At 28.5% G+C, this 23,957-nt stretch overlaps 1 protein-coding gene across 2 annotated transcripts in view; it reads right to left on the bottom strand.

The window, feature by feature from the left end:
• Positions 1-22,913, bottom strand: part of LOC129966013 (protein O-mannosyl-transferase Tmtc3-like) — a 189,117-nt gene extending 166,204 nt beyond the window's left edge. For both annotated transcript variants that reach the window (XM_056080356.1, XM_056080347.1), the window contains exon 1: positions 22,677-22,913. In XM_056080356.1, coding sequence (XP_055936331.1) covers positions 22,677-22,736 — 60 coding nt within the window. In that variant the 5' untranslated portion in view covers positions 22,737-22,913. The remainder of the gene's footprint in view (positions 1-22,676) is intronic.
• Positions 22,914-23,957: the final 1,044 nt, after the last annotated feature.

Raw genomic sequence — 23,957 nt, forward strand, 5'->3', positions numbered from 1 at the left:
TTATTAATTTCAGTTGTAGATGCCTAAACTGGGAAAATTGAATTTATTGCCAGCCTATATTATTTCATTCAGTGCTATTTTACAAAATACTGCGTAGAGTGAAAATATATCAAAGGGGAAATAAGTCAGTAAAACAATGAGCATTTCTAAAAACAAAACTAGTTGAATTCCTGAATGCTGTAATTTTCTCGAGTTGTTTAAAGAGTCTAATTTTATTTGATAAAAGAGAATATAAAAATCTATGTGTGGGTGAAATTTTAAATATATGTTTATTTAAAAAATTATTTATTTCTACCTTTACCATTAATGATAATTTTTTTGATTAATGCTTTAATACTTTTCGCTGCGTTATTTCGAAATACTTTTAAATTATTTAAAAAATTTGAACTTGAATCAAGAGACACCAAACACGAACTTTAAAAACGCTTTAGAAATAAAAGCTATTATAGTAATTTTTTTTCTAATATAAATTTTTAAGTAACAAATAATACATTTCAATGCAATTATTCTCTTCTTTCTTGTTTTAAAAGTTTATACTGATAACAAATGATTAAATTTCTGGCAATTTCTAATTCTTTTGAATGAGATATGAATGCATTTCTGGATTTTTATTTTCGAGTTTCTTAGCATAATCCATTAAAAGCAGATATGTTGACATTTAAGTTTAATTGTTTTCATTATCTTCTTTTACTGTTGATAGTACATCCCTATGAATAAATGTTTATACCATTTACATGCTTCTCCACGGTATGCTAAGTAATACCTGGCATAAATGGAAATTTAAACGGTAAGTGACAGATGGCTTTCTCCATGACCCACCTCATTTGAATAACCATTAAAAATTGCAAACGCTCCCCATTTACGTTAAAAAAAAAAAAGAGGGAGAGCCTTCAGATATTCCATTCGCCAACCCATTCGACCCGAAATCAATTCGGACGCATCCCTGCATCAAGTAACAGACGATCTTATCATTGGCAATCGGCGCGACTTCCACCTTCGGCAAAAAGATTCGAATTCTGTTTAGAATGCGCCTATCAATTGAGCTTCGATCTTTAATTCAGCAGGGCGGTTTCTTTTGATATGCCTGTGACAAATGGCCTCCGTTGGCCGGGGATTTACCTTCCGCTATACAACCGGTTCTTCTCTCAGCCAGGGCTAATCTGTAGAAATAAAAAGGTAAGATGAAACTTCGTACGCCTCTCTTTTTATAACGCTGCCGAGGAATTCGTTCTGAGATTTTTGGAATGATCGGCCTGCATTCGTCACAGGTTTAGACCCCCTAAAAGGGGATTTCGTGCTTGTTTTTTCACCCCAGGTGCTTACGGTACCGTAGGTTTAATGGATAGGAGATATCATGCATTAAACATAATATATGATTTCCGTTTTGTCTTTTACGATTTTGGAAGCTTTAACCGCTTGGTGCCGAAGAGAGCTTAACTCTTGAGCTCTGGTGAGTTATAAAAACGAGTGCATTTAGACTGCTTCATTTCTTTATTTTTTTATTTATAATATTTTTCCAAATGCGCGAAATTTTGAATATTTAAAGCTTTTGGTGATCTACTTAGCAATACTGTTGACGTTCAATTTAATATAAATCTTAAAATATTTCATCTATTCTTTTAGACCCTATTTTAATAGTATGAAAAACTGGTCAAATGAAGAGTAAAATTAAGTATTTAAGTATGATATTACATAATTCGTGAGTGGGCTGCAGTTTAAGCAATAAAAGGGATTCTGAAGAAATGATTCTCTTTACTTGACATTTCATAGGGCTCTCTTACTGGCCACAAGAAATTATCCGATATATTCACGACGTTAGTCGATATTCTGAATATTAGACAATATCGTAACAATAACATTGGTCATTTCGTGCGAAAAGGATATATTGTATTTAAAAACAAACTATAAACGTCCCTTAAACTTTATTCTGAAGAAATTATTCTCTTTACTTGACATTTCATAGGGCTCTCTTACTGGCCACAAGAAATTATCCGGTATATTCACGACGTTAGTCGATATTCTGAATATTAGACAATATCGTAACAATGACATTGGTCATTTCGTGCGAAAAGGATATATTGTATTTAAAAACAAACTATAAACGTCCCTTAAACTTTATTCTGAAGAAATTATTCTTTTTACTTGACATTTCATAGGGCTCTCTTACTGGCCACAAGAAATTATATGGTATATTCACGACGTTAGTCGATATTCTGAATATTAGACAATATCGTAACAATAACATTGGTCATTTCGTGCGAAAAGGATATATTGTATTTAAAAACAAACAACAAACTATAAACGGCCCTTAAACTTTATTAATTACTTTGTTTAATCTTTTTAATTTCTTCGTCTAATCGTTGTTAAAAACCAGTTTAATATTCAAAACTAACGATTCAAATTATTACTGTTTTAGTTTTAAAAAAATGAATCGGAGATAATAAAAGAATTAAAATAGAAATTCTCTCTTCGGTTATTCAATAAATTCCCAAATCTTATTCCGAGGTTTCCTAAAGATATGCAGAGTTTAAGAAATAATTTTAACCAATGATTTTCATTGACAATCACAGAATTTCAGGATGGAAATAAAAAGAAATAAACAGCCACGAAATGTTTGTCCCATTGAAGTAAATACAAAAAGTGCATGATCAAAAATATAATATCTACTCAGTCGTTTCTTTCAAACAATTATATACTAAAAAACAGTTAATGAAATAAACTGAAAAAAAAAGAAATCTAATATCCTTTTATTTATTCACCACTACTTTTCTATATTTTCAAAAATTCGTACAAAATATAACAGGCTTCATTGGCGGATAAATGAAAATGAAAAATAAAATCAGATGAAGATAGAAGAAAACAATTTATCACACCTTTCTTATAAGACCTCGATACAAAATTGATACTCATTTGATTTTTAGGACTTAAAAAAATACAAGATATAAAATAACTTTATCTGTTTGATAGTATTCACAGTCAAAACTTATGAAAGTGAAACTAAATTTCATTTGCAAACTGCGGAAAACATCGAAACTAAATTTCATTAAAAAAAATGTCCAAGTTCTCCGATCCCCTATATTAGGCACAAGTAAAGTTAACACATTTAGAAGTTGTATATGCTCTAGCACTTTAGTATTGATAACAAAAGATTATTATTATTATTATTTTTTTTGCAAATTCCATACTATATATCATTTATTTCTGTACATATATCTTTTTATCACTCCAGCATCATTGAAATTTTACATAATTCTTTATTCCTTGCTGTTCCTTTTTTATGTGCGTTTTAATTTGCTTTATAGCTTGTGTTTCTTGTATGTTTTTGATGAATGCACTCTGCAGATGGAGTTAATCTCTGAAGTGCTTATTTAAAATAAATAAATAATTGATTTTCCCCGTTTTCAATGTAATTAATGAGCCAATGTCGTTCCAAAATCACACCTATCAGCAATTTTTGTAACTTTTCTTTCTGCGGAAATGCATTGCCTCATGCCTTCTATAATTTGTGTATGAAATTTGGTTTCATTCATTTCGTTTGCTTTAGCTGCAGATGCCTTCAAATAGGATAGTTTATTTTATGGCCACCCTTTTATTTGAAATTAGTTAAAAGCAAAATATTCAAATTCTAAATAAAGGTGTAAAAAAAATGTCATAGCTAAATTTTCGTCTTCAGAATATTACTACGTATTATGCATTATATAGACCAATGTATTTTCACATTAATTAACCAACTAATCGTTTTGTTTTTGTTTGAAGTATCAGTAAAAATTTCATATTAGAATGCGTTTACTTCATCAATATTATTGATTATATGACTCTCACTGGGACCAGTGAAGATATACAAGTATGCGCGTATGAGAGTGTATACTATAATGCTAAACAGAGGATTGTTTGTATATTCCTTTAACTTTTTAAAATTATTATGTATTATTATCAAAACTAGCGGAGAGGTCTCCATAAAGTTTTTTTCCATACTCTCTAATAAACTTAACATACCAGAAAACGCTATACATGGCACTGGCGAACAATAGTTACCTAATGTTAACTTTTTCCGCGAATCTAGTACTTTTACTAAGTTTGTCGTGTCATCCTGGGCGAGTTATTTGGCGATTTATCATGGGCATGAGTTAATAATATCCAAAAATCGAATTTGTGTTTTAGACACGTTTTTTCCCAATCGATTGGCCCCAATATTTAACAAAAAACTGCTCTTATAAACACAAACACACATACCAAATTTGATGTATTTAAGTCAGTGTGTTTTTAAGTTATCTTGTTTACATTATTCTGAAAGTACAGACCGACAGACGGTCAACACGTAGTTTGTCTCAAAATTTGACGGATGTCCACACTATTGATGTTAAATCTGTGTACCGAATTTAATCGATCTAGCTCTCCTCATTTTGTAATTAACGTGCTAACATATGTTCGAACAGCCCGACAGACGGACTTCTTCTAATTCAATTTTACTCAAAATTTGATGAAAATCAGCACATTTGATGTAAAGACCGTATATCGAACTACAACTGTCTTGCTCAAAGCGTTTTTGTGCTATCTTTGTCATAGACAGACAGACATTTTCTAAAAATATGGTTTTTTGAACTAAGGGAGGTTTATTGCGTGGTGATTCGTCAAAATCTCGAGTTCGAATTTTTTGACGATTAATGTACTTTCTCTATATGGCGTATACAAAAAAAATAACAATAGCATTAACTGATTTTTTTAAAGATTGTCAGTGTAATAATTGTCCGTGTTCCTTGTTGAAATGGAGGGAGAGGATAAATATTCTCTTCAATGACAGTCTGCTTCGTCAATGCTTGGTTAAGCGAAATTCACTTTGAGAAGTCATTTTTTTTTGTCTTTATAAAAACATGCTGTTAAATTTCTGTAGAAGTTCGTTATGTTCAAGAAAAAGCAAGCCCTCGATTGATTATAATTCTTCCAAAAACTGAATGATTCATTTCTGGAATAACAAAAGAAACAAGAGTATTTATCATTTATTCTTTTGGGAATAAACCATTCATTTTTTCAGGTACAAGTGCAGCTGGCAGCTTTTCATTGCATCTCTATCAATCAATCATAAATTATAGGATATACCAAGGGGAAAAGTTCGTTAAAAGTTTGGTAAGAACTGACTTTCTTTTATCAAAAGTATTTAATTTTTTTCCTTTTATTGAGTATAGTATTATTTTGTAGAAAGAAAGAATTTGTGATTAAATGTAACTATTTTTTTTATTCTAGGAAAAATGTCTTTTCATATTTATTATAATACTTGTCGCCTTTGGCAGCAAGTTGGTTCCCTGAAATTAATCGCTGTTGAAAATTTAATTTGTTTCCTCGGCAAAATATTTTTACACTTCAAATTTTGTTAGACATATAATTTACATTATTTCAAAAGCCCTACACAATTTTGTTCATTGTGTTTTGTAAATCCTAAATTTCCTGTATATATCCAATTATATCAAAGAAAAAAGCAATAATATTTTAAACTAGAGAGAGTTTAAAATTTTTCTCATATTGTCTGATTCTGAGCCAAAACTTTAATTTTAAGTGTAACTTTGCAAGGTTGCTGCAAAGAGATGCTGAGGGACGTTATGTGGTGAAATTTAGTAATGAATAGCTTAAAGGTTCACCCGAAACGCCTGCCAGAAGTAAAATAGCAGGAGAAGGCATGTTTTTGAAGAAACTGAAATTTTTAATAGATAGAACGTTCATACCTGGTTGCTGAGAAATCCGAAATATGTTGCTGAAGTTGAACATCAATAACGTTTGTCCATATGTGGAATTTTCGATGACAGATTCATTAGACAGCTCATTGCATTTTATTAGGGAACGTTAATGGGACAACGTTATTTGAAGCTTCTGCAGTATGTAATAAACGACTTTATTGAGAGTCTACCTTTGCACCTCCTTAATATATGGCTTCAATATGGCGGCTCCACTCCGAATAAGATTTCAACGTTAAGCAGTACCTAATCGAGATACTCCATAATCAAGTCACCATGTATGTCTGTTCCGCAGAGCGGCTCCCGCGGTCATCTGATTTTCCCCCATTGCACTTCTTTTTATGGGGATACATAAAAGGGCATATATATTTGACCTTTTTGGCAACATTGCAGAATCTTCGACAGAACATTACTGATGTTTGTACCTCCGTAACACCAGCTATGTTGCACAATGTACAAATAGAAATCTAACCCAGAGTGCGAATATATATAATGGCTAGGGAGAACATCTTGAGCAAATATTAAAATGCTTTATGGAGATACATGAAAGGACAGATATATACGACCTTTCAGCTAACATTGCAGAATCTTCGATAACACATTACTGGTGTTTGTGCCTCCTTAACACTCCCATGCTGCACAATATATACAACTAGAAATCCAGTCCAGAATGCAGATGTGTATAATGGCTAAAGGAGAGCATTTTGAGCAATATAAACAAATTATCTTGGAGGCATAAACGTGTCTCAGTTTCTTTCTTCAACTTTTTATGACATGCTATAACCAAACAAATGTTCGTTTTTTTGCATTTTGTTTTGAATATTATTGTGAACAAAATATCATTTTGTATTAAATCGAGAGTACTCTATAATTGTCTAATTGATTTTTTTCTCGTATCGTCATCTGTTATTAGATAGGGCCGCTATTTCCAAATTTATCGATGCATGGCGTTATAAGTTTTCTCATCGAGTAGCGCATAGCCTTTTTTACGATACTTAAACATCAATTTCATGGCGTAAGCTGCTACTGCTTAGAAGTTAAGATAAGAATGCACCGAATATAAGTGGGAACCTTGCATATTTCGTACACAAAATTAAATTAAAACATTTAACACTTACTTTATTCAATGTATTGGTTTTCATATTTAAAATAATCTTTATTTCTAAAAATAAAGCAGCAATAAAAGCATCATTAATTTTACCAGATGTTTTACTAATTCAACATGCTGCACACTTTGTTAAAATATATAATAACAGGTTTATTTTCAAAGAAATTCTTCTTTTATAATCTGCTTGCAGCCAAGGATCCTTTGTCTAGGTATCAATAGAATCGCACGGATTAGTGATGAAGAAGAAATAAGGATGATTAAAAGAATCTGGAGTCTTCTACTAGTTGCTCTTTTCATGAAAAGAGAAAGCGAAGAGAATAAAGTATGAGAAGAAAATAAAGAGGCGATGAGAATGAATAAAGGGATATGGAATCTTATAGTAATTTCTTGGTAAATCTCTTTGTATGTAATGATAACTTCGATAGTACAATTCAATAGAAAACAGGACAGCAAATTTTAACATGTAACTATGTCATTTATACTCATATTTTGTTAGCAATTTTTTTAATAATTATTTCCCTCATTTCTTATCTTATGCTGCAATTAATTTCAACATGATGCAAAATAATATATGGAGAGTAAGTAGTAAATGTTTTGATTACTGCCGATATTTCCGCTTATTGCATAAATAATGTTTTTGTCATTATAATTGATATGTTAAATTTGTTATTGGAGTTTCACTATAAATTTTCATTTTGGGTTGTAAACAGTTCATTTTAATTTTTGTACTTGTTACAAAAATGTGTGATAAACAGGTAAGTGATTTGATATTAAGAATCAAAATTCTTGTGTATTTCATGTAGATGGTAAATTCTTTCTAAACAAGTCAAATTCAAAACTTATAAATCGTGAATTATTACAATCGTGAATCGTAAATTATTTACAATAATTTTTTAAACATTAACATATTTAACTCATGAAATTTTAAACTGAACTTAAAATAGCTTATTTATATAAATTCAGTTCGATTCTAAAACTTCCGTTTCCTCTTATTTGATAACAAACTATAAAAGTTCCATCTAGTCTAAATAATTTTCCATCGAATCCTCGAAAATTTATTTTTTCCTTCACTTTGAAATGTTCATAAACTAGCTTTTACTATTTTTATCAACACCATTAATTATATTTCCAAGCTTCAAAAGTATTCATTATTTCTCTTCTAAACTACAAATTAAAAGAGTGCAAATATTTTTAATAGCAATTTTGCTGCTACCTTAAACAGTCAAATCTATTTTTTATAAGTATTTAAACACATGGAACCAGAAATTAAAGCTATTATTTCCTAAACATTGATATTTACTCATATAATGCTTAGAAAACTACGCAGACCGCAGAAAAGCTAACAAAGACTTGATGTCCGAACTTGGGTTCCAAGATAGTAAATTTGTGATTTCATGAATTAAAAGATGCATATGCGCCTCTTTAACGATTGTTACTAAATCAAACATCCCCTCTTTGGTAGTATGTATACGCTATAGAGTGGTATGCAAGCTAATGGTCCATCCTTGGTTATCTACCAAAGTTAGATTTACGAGATCCGAACAAAAATAGGCAACGTATAATTTCAAAACAAGAAATAAATCTGACATATCAAATCACCATAATGAGCAGGAAAGTAAGGAAAGTAATAAAATAAGATTATCACAAACAACTTGTCTCTTTAATTCATACTTGACATCATATTCATTATCTTTTGATATTGTAAGCTTTATTACCAATAAGTTTTTTTGCTAAAATTTTGGAGATTTCATCTTTTAATATTTAGTTTCTATTGATAAAACATTTAAGACAAGAGATAAAAATACCTATTGTAGTAAATATTTATTTAACAGATTCATTCTATGAAATGAAATCAACTCAAATATCGTCTGTGATAAAAGGCAATATATTTCACGTCGTTTTACAGAAGGGTCTAAAATATTGAATCTTGTTGATTTTTCTGTCATTCTAAATCATGTAGCAGCTCTGGCGAAACTAAGCAATTATTGTTCAGTATTTTCAACAGATTCTATTCTAGTGATTCTACAAATAATAAAAATCACAAAATAAAACAGATAATATATACAAATTCGAAAATTTCTGTTGAGGCTATCTTACACATATCAAGACAGAGTCATCCGCTTGTAAGGTAGTGTTGTTTGTTCTTTAAGAGGCAATGATTTTGTCATCATTTTTTGTTGGATCCCAGTGTCTGTAGCCATATTAGGAAATGAGGACGTAAGTGGGGTTGCAAAGATTGTTATTATTATGAAATACTTTTTCGTTCTCCTAAACTAAAAGATACTGATCTGATTACAAAATCAAATATTCAAAAAAGTGGCAAGATATTTGGGATAATGAAATTCATAATAAGATACACTGCATACAATCATTCAATACAGATCATCTACATAAAAATATCGATGTTAAAATGACTGGTAGAACTTGGTATTGGATCCATATATTTATCTCAAATTCAATTACTGAAACAAGAATCTTCACTGATGGATATCTTCTGCGACTCGCATGAAATGAATGACCAATTTTAATACATTTAGAATCTGATAATTCAACCAGCAGAAATAGTCTTCACGAAACTTTTTCGTATATTCTCTAACAAAGATGTTATCCCAGTGAATACCTAGCATGGCACTGCCATATAATAGTTACGAAATATTAACCTTTACCGTGAATGTAGCAATTTTATTTATCGTGTCATCCTTGGTAATTTCATTTTTTTTGGCAATTAATCCCTGGCATGCTGTCAAAGATATCCCAAAATTAAGTTTGGGTTTTAGACGTATTCTTACCAACCGATCGAAACAAAAAAATTGACATAAAATTTCTCTTAAAGTCACAAAATCATGTACCAAATTTGAAATACTTAAGTCATTGCACTTTTAAATTATCGCGTTTACGTGCTTCTGAAGGTACAGGCGAACAGTCGTTTCAACCCCTAGTTGGATTTCGCTCAAAATTTGGTAGGTGTCTATGCTGAAGATGTTTAATTTGTGCACCGAATTTCATCCATCTAGCCTTCTTCGTTTTCTAGTTATCGTGCTAATTTATATTCGAACAGCCGGACAGACAGAACGGGTTTTGCTGAAAATTTTACAGAAATCTACAAATTTGGTATAAAGACTGTATACCAAATTTCAACTGTCTAGCGCAAAGCGGTTTTGAGTTATCTTTGTCATAGACAGACAGACATTTTCCAAACATTTGTTTTTAGAATTCAGGGAGATTTAAAACATGAAAAATCGTCAAAATCTAGAGTTTGAATTCTTTGACAATTATTATACTTTCTCAATACTTCATATACTAGAAAGTAAAAAAGAACAACCTAATTTGGCAGACTCTTTGGAGCATACATCTAATATGAAATTACGTTTTTTCATTAATGATAACGATTTCACTTTAATTAAATAGTTGAGCTAAAAACATTTCCTGCAGAATAATAATCTTGTAAGTTTTTAATAACATTTTCATAATAAAGAAAGGACAAGTATTTTGAAATTGAAGAGCCAGACATAGCTTTGGCGCTATAAAAATCCAAATAATCGCATCGTTTCTACTCAACATAGTTTTTATATTCGAGAAATTGAAACTATTTCATACATTCTATGCGTTATGAGATAATTTCTTTCCCCAGTCTCTATAGAGACTATTCATCTGTCTTATGTCATCATTTTCTTTTTTTATAAAAAAAAAATTAAATATAGATAAATTTCTGTCTAGAGCCAGCCTAGACGGTTCATAAAGAGCAGTCTGGCCTTTCATTTTCGGTCAAGTTCTTGAAGAAGGAATATTGTATCGTTCCCAACTTTTGCTTGGTTGTTCTGAATTATTAGCTTTAAATTCTTCCTCGTGAAATTATTGCAGAAACTTTATCGTCATTTAAGGAAAAGACTGAAGAGACAGAGACAAAAAAAAAAAAAAAAAATGTCAGAAAAAAGCAATAACTGAAACTTGAAGTCTCGCGATGATTTCTCAAAATTACCTTTTTTTTTTTTTTGATGGAGATGATGGTGAAGACTAAACTAAGATTCTTGAGGAAAAAAAATCTGAAGGGAAGATTAAAAAAAAATAAAAGTGAAGTTACACTTCCTGAAACCAAGATCTTTATTCTCTTTCGAAGAGCAAAAAATATTTTAACTTGAAATTCTTTAGAAACGTTTCCCGCGAAAAAAAAAGTTCTGTTTCTTGAAGAGAAGAAGTGAAATAAAAATTAGAGGCGAAAAGAACCGGATAAAATCGATCACAACGCTTGTCACTATTTGTATTCGTCTCTGCCAGTCAACTGAAATGCATCATATTGCTCAGCACAACCGAATCAGATTGTTAACTTTTGATCGATGCAATCGATTTAATACTTGTAAGGACTAATTTAGAAAAACTATTTTTTGCAGCTTCAAAACTTTGTTTTTGTGATAGAGAAAAAATAGTTCTCCAAAGTGGATTTATCGTATTATTGTATTCAAATTTACATAACAAGAATAATTTTTGGGGATAAGAATCTGAATTAGTTTTTCGATAGTTTGATTTTGTAAGTTTTTAACAATTTAACATAAGTCCCTCCATTTATGAAGATTGAACACCTTTTCATGATTTAAAAAAAATCATATGTAATGGTGATCAAAGGAAGACATAAATGGGGATTTTGAGACTTTTTTTTGTCAAAGCATTAATTCTTATTTTGTAATATTATGATGTATAAAAGTTAGATATAGTTCTTAAAAGATATGCGAAAATAGAAAGCTGAGTTTCAAATAAGCAACTTTTAAGATGATGCATTCGTAACTTTTGTAATCTTTTATTTAACTTGATTTGTTTCTTACATATAAAGAAAAAAATTGTTATCGATTTTTCACTAATTTTTAATGCGTTAAAATTTTAAATTTTTTCATGATTGGATCTATTTGTATTTTAATAATTGTTATATTTATTTTATTTTGTGTATTGTCCCAGTGAGTTTTGTTATTATTTTTTATCTGCTATTGTATCTGGCAACTAGTTTTATTCTGATGCTATTGAAGGGTTGTTGTTTTTTTTCAATAGCAATGTTGTTGTTGTTTGAATTTCGTATTCATGACAGCACTGTGCTACAGGCATATTTTCTATTTCTTTATTCATGTGTCGTCCTCGTCTTAAATATGAAAATAAACCTTTGTGTGCGCAAGAACTCTCGTCTTTTAGTCCAAAGCGACTAAATAATATTATGCTTTTTAAAATATCATATTTTCAATTTTTAATTTCTGATCAATCTATTACTTAAATTAAAATTTATTTCCATGCCCGTGGAGCTATTAAATGTGTAATTACGGGAGAAAAATTAATACCGAAGTTTATAATGTTTATACTCCTGAATTATAAATTAAAAGCTGAAATATAGGAAATGATTAAAATAGGAAACGTTTTCTTCCTACTTTAAAAAAAATAAAAATGTTTTTAATAAAATAATAAAAAATAAAATAAAACGATAATAATTAAATAAAATAAAACGATAAAAAATTAAATAAAATAAAATTAATAAAATAAAACGTTTTCTTCCTATTTAAAAAAAATAAAAATGTTTTTAATACAATAATAAAAAATTAAATTAAATAAAACGATAATTAAATAAAATAAAACGTTTTCTTCCTAGTTTAAAAAAATAAAAATGTTTTTTTTAATATTAAAAAATTAAATAAAATAAAACGATAATAATTAAATAAAATAAAGCGATAAAAAATTAAATAAAATTCAATTAATAAAATAAAACGAATAAAAAAGCTTTTAAAAATCAGTTTTATCAAATTTGTTTTTGTAATAAATAAATTCTTTGATTAAATGGGAATACTAAATTTAAAATCTATTAAATTTTCAATATCAGCAGGACTTTTATTTTATTTGAGATGTTTATCATTACATACAGAACATGTTTCTTATTGGTGTTCAGTAAATAATAAAAAAGAAATATCATATACCATTGGAATCACTCTGTTGCAAGTTAGTTATAAATTTATTCATAAACTAGCTACATTTGGAGACAAGTTGATTCACTTGGGATGTTGATTATATTTAATTTCAGTTAAATCATATAGATACAGCTTCATGTCCATGATTCCGACAAATTATTCAACATTAAAACTATGTTACTTAATTGTCTTTTCTATGTTCTGTTCATTAGGTACATAAATTTTTCTAATGGAGAAAAGTCCTATGACATCATAGTGCTATTAAATCTTAAATGTGCTATACATCTGCATGCTAATTTTCGCGGTATTGTAATTCCGCTTTTTTTATTTATTCTGTAAATTTACAAATACTAAACAACATCTTTTCTCATTTAGCTTTCGACAATAGAAGAAAATCATGTAATAAATTAATTGATGAAATAATAAAAGTGTTTTGAATTTCATAATAACAATCTAATCTATTGTTAGAAACGGGAAAAAAAGGTACTTTTAAAAATTGCCAAAATTCAAAAGACTTTTTAGAGGATTATTATCCCTACAGTGCACTGTGTAGCCATTTGACCATACGTTTTTATTTACACTTATAAGCTTCACTTGATGTTACATAAAGTAACAAGAGTATTTGTAAATCCTTTGATATAAGCTGTTTGATAAAAATTTCTTGAAAAGACCGATATATAGAAATAGCGGTATTAGGATTAGATTTAAACAGGAGACTCGGGAAAGTACCATGATGTACGAATAATTATATCAATATATAAGTATTTTGCACTGTAAAAACTATATTGGTTAAAAGGGACTTTTATTTTTATTGTAAACATATTATAATGTGTAATGCCACTGGGATATTGTATAATTCATAATGTAGCCGCTTGACACATTTTAATTTTTTTTTTAATTTCACGAAAGAGAAAAAAATTAAAATATTTTTAAATAATTATTTTAAATTATAGGCAACTATTTAAAATACGTGCATATTTTTTCTAAAAAAATAAAAAGCCATGCATTCTAGGGTTAAATTTATATCATTGAAAGGACATTTTTTAAAATTTTGAAACGAAGTAAAATCTTTTTTTGTACAAAGATATTTTCGAAATAATACTAGAAAAACGCCAAAATTCAGTTTAATTTTTAATTAATTAAAATTTATTAAATATATCAAAACTGTCACCTCGTGGTGCATATTTCCGTCCTCTTAATCCTCTTATATTTGACGAATGTAGCAATTAGTCAGAAAAGCGATCCGATCTATATACCAACACACACAAAAACATTCATTTTTATTATTAGTAGTGATAGAAATTAGTAAAGATTATATTACTGCTTCATTATATCAATAATGAAGCAGTAATAATTCTTCACTTTATAAAAACTTCCCAGTAATGATGATGCTCTTTATGTAATGCTTAGAACCGATAAAGTAATAACAATGCAATTCTTACCACTTAATATATCCACTTGCATATACAAGTTTTTATCTTGAAATGCTAAGTATCGACAAGTACGAAAAATCATCAGCATTGGGAAAGCTAGCATTAAATCTAATCTCTTACATATTTATAAGAGATATATATTATTCCGATTTAAATTGCAAATAAACAATCTATTCGATTTTCTGTGTGATTATTAATGTTATTTTTTATAGTACGACTATGCACGATTGTAAGCGCCAATAAATTAGGGATAATAAATATTTTGACTGTACTGTATCTCTACATGTGTACATATATCTCGATGTATCTATCAAAACAGTAATTTATTGATCAAATTTACATGATAGACGAAACTAGCAATTCAGAAGCGTTCAATAGAGAATAAATAATAAGTAGAGATGCATGAATTGTATAATTTCTATGGCGACTCCAGAATTGAAGTTTTCAGGTTCAATGGTATCAAGAATATAAGAAGAATACGCCGAAGGCGAAAATAAAATAATTAATCGGAGAAGCAGAAAGAATGTTATGTTGGTGATAAACTTCAAAGATTCGATTATATTACACACTAGCCGCCTTTGGCGACCAGCCATTTCGCCAATCCAATCCTAATGCTCGTTAAAATTTTCAATTAAATATTTTACGTAACTTGTCTTTTAATAGCTTCTCCCTCAAGATATTTTTAGGCTTCAAGATTTGATAATCATATAATTCACTATATGACTATTATAAAGACCTTCAGACAAAAGTATTATGTATCTCTCTAAGTTTCTGCCAGCTTCCGTAATTTCAAACTTAAAGTGGAAATGATTAAATAGCAATTAATATAAAAATATTTTTTACTGAAACCCAGGATTTTTAAAAAATATATGAGTTCTGAAAACAGAATCAGACAACATTTAAGTCCTATGTGTATTAAAGAATAATTTAATAAGAATAATTTCAGCAAAATTTTTCAGACTCATCGTAAAATTCAGTTGTACTTTTGCTTTCAAAAGGATTTCAATGACGTGAATAACAATATTTTATTTTTTTTCGGTCTATAAATATACTTCAAAAAATTATGAAGTATAAATTTTATACAGCAGTTTAGTCCTAAGGAATCATATTCTGCAAAATATTTTTGATTTTTGCGAAATATTCTTTATTTAACTTTAAATAGATAAATGAACGTTTCTATCTTTGCCTATAAATATGCTAGATTTATGAAGTTTTGAATATAATTGTTTAGAACAATTAACATTTTCATAATCTTAGTCCAGTCAGTCTTGAGAAACCTTGGGCGCTGATTGGAGTATCATCTTTGAGACGGTCGATGAAGTTTCTAAAATTGCCCATTTTTATTGAATAGTGATATTCAAATTTTCAAAAACTAGTCAATTTTAATGCCTGATTTAGTTGATTGGAGTGCAACTCTTTTTATTTAAAATATTAGCGTCTCAAGAATATTTTCTTAAATATGATTCACAGGGTAGTAGAATTAGATAAAAGCTAAACATTCGTATTTATTAGAATATTTATTGACTCGAGTTACATAACATATCATTATTTTCATTAGTTAAACCATTTTAACATATATATATATATATATATATATATATAACACGTTTCATAGAAAACTTTATCTGGTCTTTACTTTTTTTAGAAAATATTATATTTCTTATTTAATTATTTCACACAGACATGTGCTGAAAATTACAATTTTCTAAGTTTGCAGTAATAGTTAACTTATTTTTTAATTTGAGCTTTTGTCAATGTGATGAAAATTCGTTGATAAAAGCTAAAGACTAATATTTCACATGTACGGGTAAGGTGCTCGTGCAGGTTAAATTTTATTTTTATTTTGCGCGATGTAAATTGTTGAAAAAATGGTTAAAATATTTTTTTATAAAATTAATTTAAAAATAGAACTTAATTTATAGGTTAAAGCATTGGTATAATTAAAAAGATAATTTTTTGAATTTTAACTTGATATAATATTTATTTTTGTACAATAATATTTTAGGAAGTTATCTCAAAAAACGCCAAAATTTCGCTTAATTTTAATTAATTTCTTTTAAAAAACACTCCGAGGTACACATTGCCGACTTCAAAGGTACACGTGCAAAATTTGGTAGCTGTAGCTCAAATGGTCTGGCTTGTAGAACGCCAACAGACACACACACACGTACATACACATTTATTATAAGCACACACATACAGCTTTATTATAAGTATAGATAGCTACTAAGGATAAAACCCAATTCAAGTAGCCACAAATCAATATTCAAATATCAACTTTATTCCAAATGTAGTTAGTTATGTTAAATATGTGACTCCAGACAATTAATTAATTTATCCAGTATGTCCGTTAAAATTGTACTACGACATGAAATGTTATTGATCATTCGGAATTATTTCTTTTGGTGAAATTTAGGACTTCCTTACTTTTATTATACACCCTCACACACACCGCCGAATGTGGTGAAAGGGCAGGCCAGATAACAAAAAAAGTCGAATTAGCCAGAATTCTATAAATTCTCTTTTCCTACCCCACCCATATAATTAAACACATCCTTTCTATAGAAAATCTTCTCATAATCCCCTCGCCTGTAACCATTACGGCTACTGAAAGGTCGAATGGATTTGAAAACGACGCCTTTATAAAGGAACACACACGCAGAAAAAAATGTTACAGAGTTTCTTGTTATAGTGCTTCAGAAATATAATTACAAAGAAAAAAAATAGAATAATATTTGAATGTCTGCGTTGATTGGAAAGTGTTGTTTTGTGATGCATTTTTAAAATAAATAAATATTGCATATAATATTTCAAAGTAATTCGTATTCTCAAAGCTACAATTAAACATTGTCCGTTTTCTATCGTTATCTCCAAAGAAATTTAGGTTTTATGTCATTTTTAGTGAAATCAATCTCATATTTAAATATGTAAAGCAATAGAGTGTGCTGACTGCATAAAAAAGCTCTGGTTTAGAAGTAAACTATTTGCTTATAGAAGGACTAAAAAAATTTGACGAACGTGTAAAACATATATTTTCTGGGAACCTAACTCAGTAAAAAATGGAAGAAGTATCGATTTACAAAAAACAGTAAAATTCAAAATGTAAACCTTCTTGATTTCGAAAGACATATTTTCGAAAAATGTATATCTATCTGTGATAAAGATAACTCAAAAACGTTTTGAACTAAACCCTGAAAGTTGGTTAATTGTCTTTACACCAAATCTCTAGATTTTTATCAAATTTTGAGCAAAATCTATTCAGAGGAAACCTTTTCGTCCAGTTGTTCAAATATAAGTTAAAACAATAATTACAAAACGATGAGAGCTAGATGGATAATATTTGGTACACAGATTTAATACCTATATGGCACTCATCTTTCAAATCTTGAGCTATCACCAACAAGGGGGTGAACGTTAATCAGTCTGCCTTTTTAGAAATATGTAAACTCAAAAACACAATGACTTAAATGTAGATTGACCAGACATCCGCAACAGTACTGCCGGGAACTGAGGTTGAATCCTAATATCCGTCACCGGCCTCGGCACATCTCTACCATGGGAGGTACCCCTCATCGGTTGTGGGGTAGGAGACCATACAGTGTTTTAGTACCCACCCGGGTGGTGAGAAGCAACCACCATACAGGAAGCTTCTCATTGTCATGTCTGAGGCACCTCCCGGTGGGATTGATATTTGGTATGTGGATTTAAGAATAACTAGTAGATTTCTTTCAACTTTTAAAATCCAATCAGAGTGGAACAGTCTATCAGAATACTAAGAAAGAGATAGGCGCATGAAATTTAGTACACAGATTTAACATCTAAAATATATATTATTATTAAATTTAAAACCAAATCTATTAAGATGTTGACCTTCGAGAGACCTGTTATTTCACAAGCACGTAAATGCGATAACTCGAAAACATAATAACTTAATTGTATGAAATTTTGAAAATACATTTGTAAATACAGTTTTAATTCTGTATCAAATTTTGTTTTAAATCGATCGGTAGAAAAAGGCATTCAAACTTCACATTTGGCGTGTTTGCATATGTATTATTTGCATTCCACCAAAAGAAATCGCCAAATCACCATAAGAATCTCTTTCGGAACCATTCTTCGCCAACAGTTTGAGGTTAATAGTATTTATTACAGAATATACTAGAAAATTTCGGGAAGTTTATTCCTGCTTGTTTAGCTCGAAATATTATGAAGTCGCCAAAAAAATAATGACATACCCTGGGAACAATTTGCATTTATTATCTAATTGAAGATTACTGGATAAATAATATTTATCTATGTGCTTTCGTTGCTTTGCGATTAAACCACCTTTTTTCCAATTGGACAAATCCTTTCAATGAAGAGTTATTTTTATTTATAAAATATTTATATAATTTTAGCATTTATTGGAGGAGAATATAATTCCATTCATGTATAGAGTTTTAGGTGAATTCATGTATTCAGATAACCAGGATTCAGCTGCATATTCCATAAAACTTTTGTGTAAAACCGTAAAATAGAGATAATGTAATTATATATGTGTAACTCGTTCTGCAGTTTTTATATTTAAGCATCAACTTTTGCAATTATCGATTTGTCCTAGCGCTTTCAGACAATAGAACTTAATCGAAACTCCAGAAAACTTTTTCTTCTACCACCGACTCTTATTTTAACGGCCAAAGTAATAGTTTTCGTTTCTATTGTAGCGAAGAAGATAAGTAGCTAGAGCTCTCGAATGAGAAGGATGGGTCCTTAGAGACGACCGAAATGTGATATTTGGAGTTTGGGGAAAGAATTTTTTAGTAGTTAAGTAATAAGCGCATCATGCATTAAATGTTCTAACAATGATAAAACATTTTTATTTTATGGGATTCCGGCCACTATTATGCTAAATTGTTTCGACTAATGCTGTCGGAATTAGAAAACTTCTTAAAACTTCTTTCAGATATTTAATTATATGAAAAGTGTTTATTTTTTCGTTTAAGGATACTAAGTATCATAATTGTTTATATTTTGTTTAATTTTAATGTTTTTGACAACTTAAATCCAAAAAAACTATCTAAGAATTGTATTTGTCTTTCTGTTCATTGAAATGTTTCTGGATATAGTTATCGAAAGTAAGAATAGAATAAGCTCGAAAAATACAAAAATTGTCAAATCCTTTGTTAAGTTGTTAGTCGTTGTCAATTAGTTTTTTAAATTGCTGGCTGTTGGCAAATTGTTTGTTAAACTGTTGGTCATTGTCAAATTGTTTGTTAAACTGTTGGTCGTTGTCAATTAGTTTGTTAAATTGCTGGCCGTTGTCAAACAGTTTGTTAAATTGTTAGTCATTGTTAAATTGTTGATCATTGTCAAATTGTTCGTTAAGTTGTTGGTTTTAAATTGGTCGTTGCTTAAAATGCTGGTCGTTGTTAACTATTTCATTATGAGAGGCCTATCTCTCTGGAAATCAGCGTAAAAAAATTAACACAATGTCTAAAAACGCTGTAAGCTTGATGAAGGAAATTTAACTTATGTGCTTTTTCTCCAGAATTGCAACTTTATATAAGATTTAGACCAAATCGTAAAGCCTTAAGATGCCTGAAAGCATGCTCTATTCTCTTTATGAAGCTGAATTCAAAATCCCCATACTTAATACATCTTTGCGTTTGCACCTTATAATTTAAATTATAATAAAAGTAAGCTCGAAGATGAAAGTAAAATACCCCTGCTGATTTACTAATTCCTTATGGATCTATACTTGATAAATTGAATCTCTCTAATATATAAATTAAAAGTTACTAAAATTATCTAAATTTAAAAAATATATTTAAAAATACATTTATCATAATAAACTATGAAACATGCTTAAGATGTAATAAAGCTATAAAAAAGAAGGGTTAAAGACAATTGAATTAATTATTCAGGGTCATCACAGTAATTTCACTCAGAACTCCAAATATTCTCTAACCGGCCTTGAAATTATTGTCTACAATTCATTGAAAAGCTAAAAACTTCAAAAAATTTGCAAAAACAGAAAAAAATGTTAATTATTGGTAATATAATATCAAATGCATATTAATACTTTATGAAGAGGGAAGATCTTTATAACAAATTCGATTATGATAATTCTACAACGAATTAACTACAATCTTATTATCATATCTTGAATGAATATTAAAACCAGAAAAATAAAAAAAACCGATGAATTATGAGGAAAATGCGTAAAAAGGTGTAATAAGGATATTCACTGCTTATTATGACTTGTCAACTTGTCCTAGACGTTACTTATAATTTAATTCTACTCCCCATATTGTCTCAGAATTTAAAAAACTAAACCCGTTTCTTTTATTTCATATCTCTTTTAGTCATATCTTCAACTTTTTTATTTCATATAATACACAAGAAGACATTTAAATACTAATATAAAATTCTACATAATTCTAAATATGATTGCATTTTTTATAATTTTAAAAATATTCTTCTTGGTTCAAGCATAATTCGGCAAACATTATCAATCCTTATCTCTTTTATCTCCCTCTTTTTTTTTTTTTCATTAGGCATAAAATGCTTTAAAAAATATAAAATTGCAAGGAAGCCGCTTATTACGTTCATTTTAACTCAAATTGAATATGATCTTCTAAATTCTAGCATTTTTACTTTTTTTTTTTTTTGCTTTATTCTTAAAGCAAAAAAATGTTTCGTCATAAATTAAGGCTAAAAACATAGCACTAGAAACAAAACAAAAGGACAAATTTTTTTCTATAAATAATGTATATAAAGGTTAAGGCAGAATAGAAATCTTTATTTTGTATAATTTGATTCTATATTTATAATTATAAAGGAATATATAGAGGTATCAATAAGAAGAAAAACAAAAGCGATTCGAACCTTTAGTTAGAAGTTAATTCGTCTACCTTTATTTTATTATTTTAAATTTACTCTTAATTATACAGCAACGATAACATGCTATAAAAATGTATTTAATAATTTAACATTGCGAGTAAATATGGATTAAGTAACTAAAACTATGACTAGTATGGTTATAAAGTATAATTAAAATTATGGAAAAATTTAAAAAATTAGGTAAAAATAATACAAAATAAAATTGATATTACTTAAAAACATTTTTTGAATATCAAATTCGTCTAAGAATGGTTTTTGTGCAATAATACATTCTCAAGATATGAAATTAAAAATGTCAGAATTTGATTAATTATTAATGAAAAATAGGATTAAAATTACGAAACGCTTTTCTTAAACGTGTTTTTACTGGTCAAAAAATAATTACTTATTATATTTCATGTATCTAACTCTTTTCACTCTGTAGAATGGAGCAGTTTATAGATGTTTGCCAACGTATTAGCGTTATTATCTTTAAATATATTAAACAATTAAAAGATATCTCATCCTTCGAGATCTTTCTATCATTTAACTGCCCATAAAAGAAATTGCTATTTAGCTATCAGAAAATTATTATATTTTTAAATAAGCATAAATCCAATAAAATAATAAACAATTGCAGTATTTTTAAAATATTCTAAAGGGCGGCAATTAATAAAGCAAACTGCAAAATTTTTTAGCATTGGATATTCTAAGCAATCTTTAATTCACAATTTTAAGTTTGAATAGTTTATAATATAAAAAAATTATGAAATAGTAATGAATTAAAGTTTTATATTTCCTTATTAGCTAATATGATTAAGCTTAATAATATTTTTTGATTGAGGAGTATAAGAAAGGAGTATTGATGTAATTCTTTATAAAATTGATTACATAACGTTTTATGAAATAGACAATTTACATCAAAAGATTGCAAGACTTTGTCAATGATTTTTGAATTTCCTACAAATTTCTACGTCCCAAAGTTTCTCTCAACTTTACATAGCAAATTTTTCTAAGGTATTGCAGAACTATTATTATTTACAAACTATTAAACTAATTGAATTGTAAGTTAACATAAGTAAAAACTTCAGTCCTTATATGACAGTGTAACATATTTCGTACCTAATAGTTTTATTTTTATTTTCTTAGATACGCTACCTGATATTTTTATTATTTTAAAAAAAAGAATGTCATTAAATTCATTAAAGAAGTCAAAATATTTTAAGTTTTCTAAATTTAAGATCAAATGAAATTGATTAGAAGCTTTTTCCTATTTTATTTAAGTCTTACTAAGTATTTCATTATTGCTGCGATACTCTTTATTCCTTTGTCAACAATTTGACAGATAAAAATTATCTCAGAAGTTCGGGTGAAAAATTCAATATAATGATGATTATTTTATTTATTTGTAATAGATTGTTTAAAAAAATTGTAAGAAAGGGAATTCCGTGTATTTAAAATAGAATCTAAATTTTGAAAACTTTTCATTTATTTTAGATTTCATTTTTTTTTTCTCACTTGCATTATGTTGGCTTGAAAAATAAGAATAGGTAGCAAATTTTATTTAACGAAAATTCTAAACAATAAGCAGAATCAAGTAATTAAAACTTACTTCGAATGTAGATTTAACTGGATTATTTTTTCGATGACACATCGCTGCTGTCATTTTCATTTTGAAAAAGTTCTACAATTTTCTTTCGTTTAACAACTCTTCCAGATTTTGATTTCTGTTTTTGTAAGCGTACTTTTTAATTTAGCTTTCATTTCACGACTTCTGAAAATTTTAAAAATCGTTTGCCCACGTGGTTTTGCGATGCTGCGAAACTCTGTCCGTGGAAACGTCCGGAGCATTCAGTAGTTTCGCGAGTTTTGGAAGTAAATTCTCTGCGAGCCGACAACAAGAAGTATGAAAGCGCGCCCTCTGGTTTGCACTTCTGGTTACGATGATGGATATGTGTAACTAACAAGTTTTATTCTTTTATTTTTATCGTGTAATAAATTCTTCTCACTCTCTTCGTTTTTTTTAAATTTTAAATTAAGCACAGACTATCATAAAAAAATATCAATTATGTAATTAATCCGAAAACAAGAAGCTCTAATAGACGTAATTAGTTAATGTTTTGCGTATATTTTCCTAAAAATAATGCACATATTTGCGGACAAATAAATAATTAACAATGCATGACTCCATCAAAATCTTCAACAATTTTAACCAAAAAAAAATCTGATTTACATTTAAGTATACAAAAAATTAGCTTGATTTTCAAATATTACATTATAGTATTTCTAATAGACTTATTTAACTATTTTTCTTGTTTATTAATGTTTCCCCCCTAATTCTATGTACTTTAAGTGGAACGAAATGACAACTAAATCATATACGGATGAAATAACGATGCCTTATTCTAATTTAAACGGGATTAATTCATGCCTGATAAAGTGTAAGTCCAAAACATCAGATTTTATCTTCTTATACTTATCAATAACTGTTGTAGTTATTTGATGCATAATTATTCACTTAATACAAGGATTTGTTTATTGTCCTAAAAATAAAGGTATATCATTGTTTTCAATTTCAATTTCCCCGAAAAGTTAATTTACATCTTCTTAACACTCTGTAGGTATTTTTAATAATCCAAATTAAAAAATAAATAAAAAGAACGTCAAAATGATGTCACCGTCTTGAATGGTACCTCACGAAAGGAATATCACAAGTCTATATTATATATATATATATATATATATATATATAATATAAAAAGAAAAGTCACTCTATTTATAAAATCACGGAGAAAGATAATAAAGCCAATTGATTAACTGGAACCATACCATAAAGCAATGGAAAAACTATTCCAAAATACATTTGACATAAAATTTGACTTATGGCTAATAT

Source organism: Argiope bruennichi, chromosome 1, assembly GCF_947563725.1.
Source record: "Argiope bruennichi chromosome 1, qqArgBrue1.1, whole genome shotgun sequence".
Classification (NCBI taxonomy): Eukaryota; Metazoa; Arthropoda; class Arachnida; order Araneae; family Araneidae; genus Argiope; species Argiope bruennichi.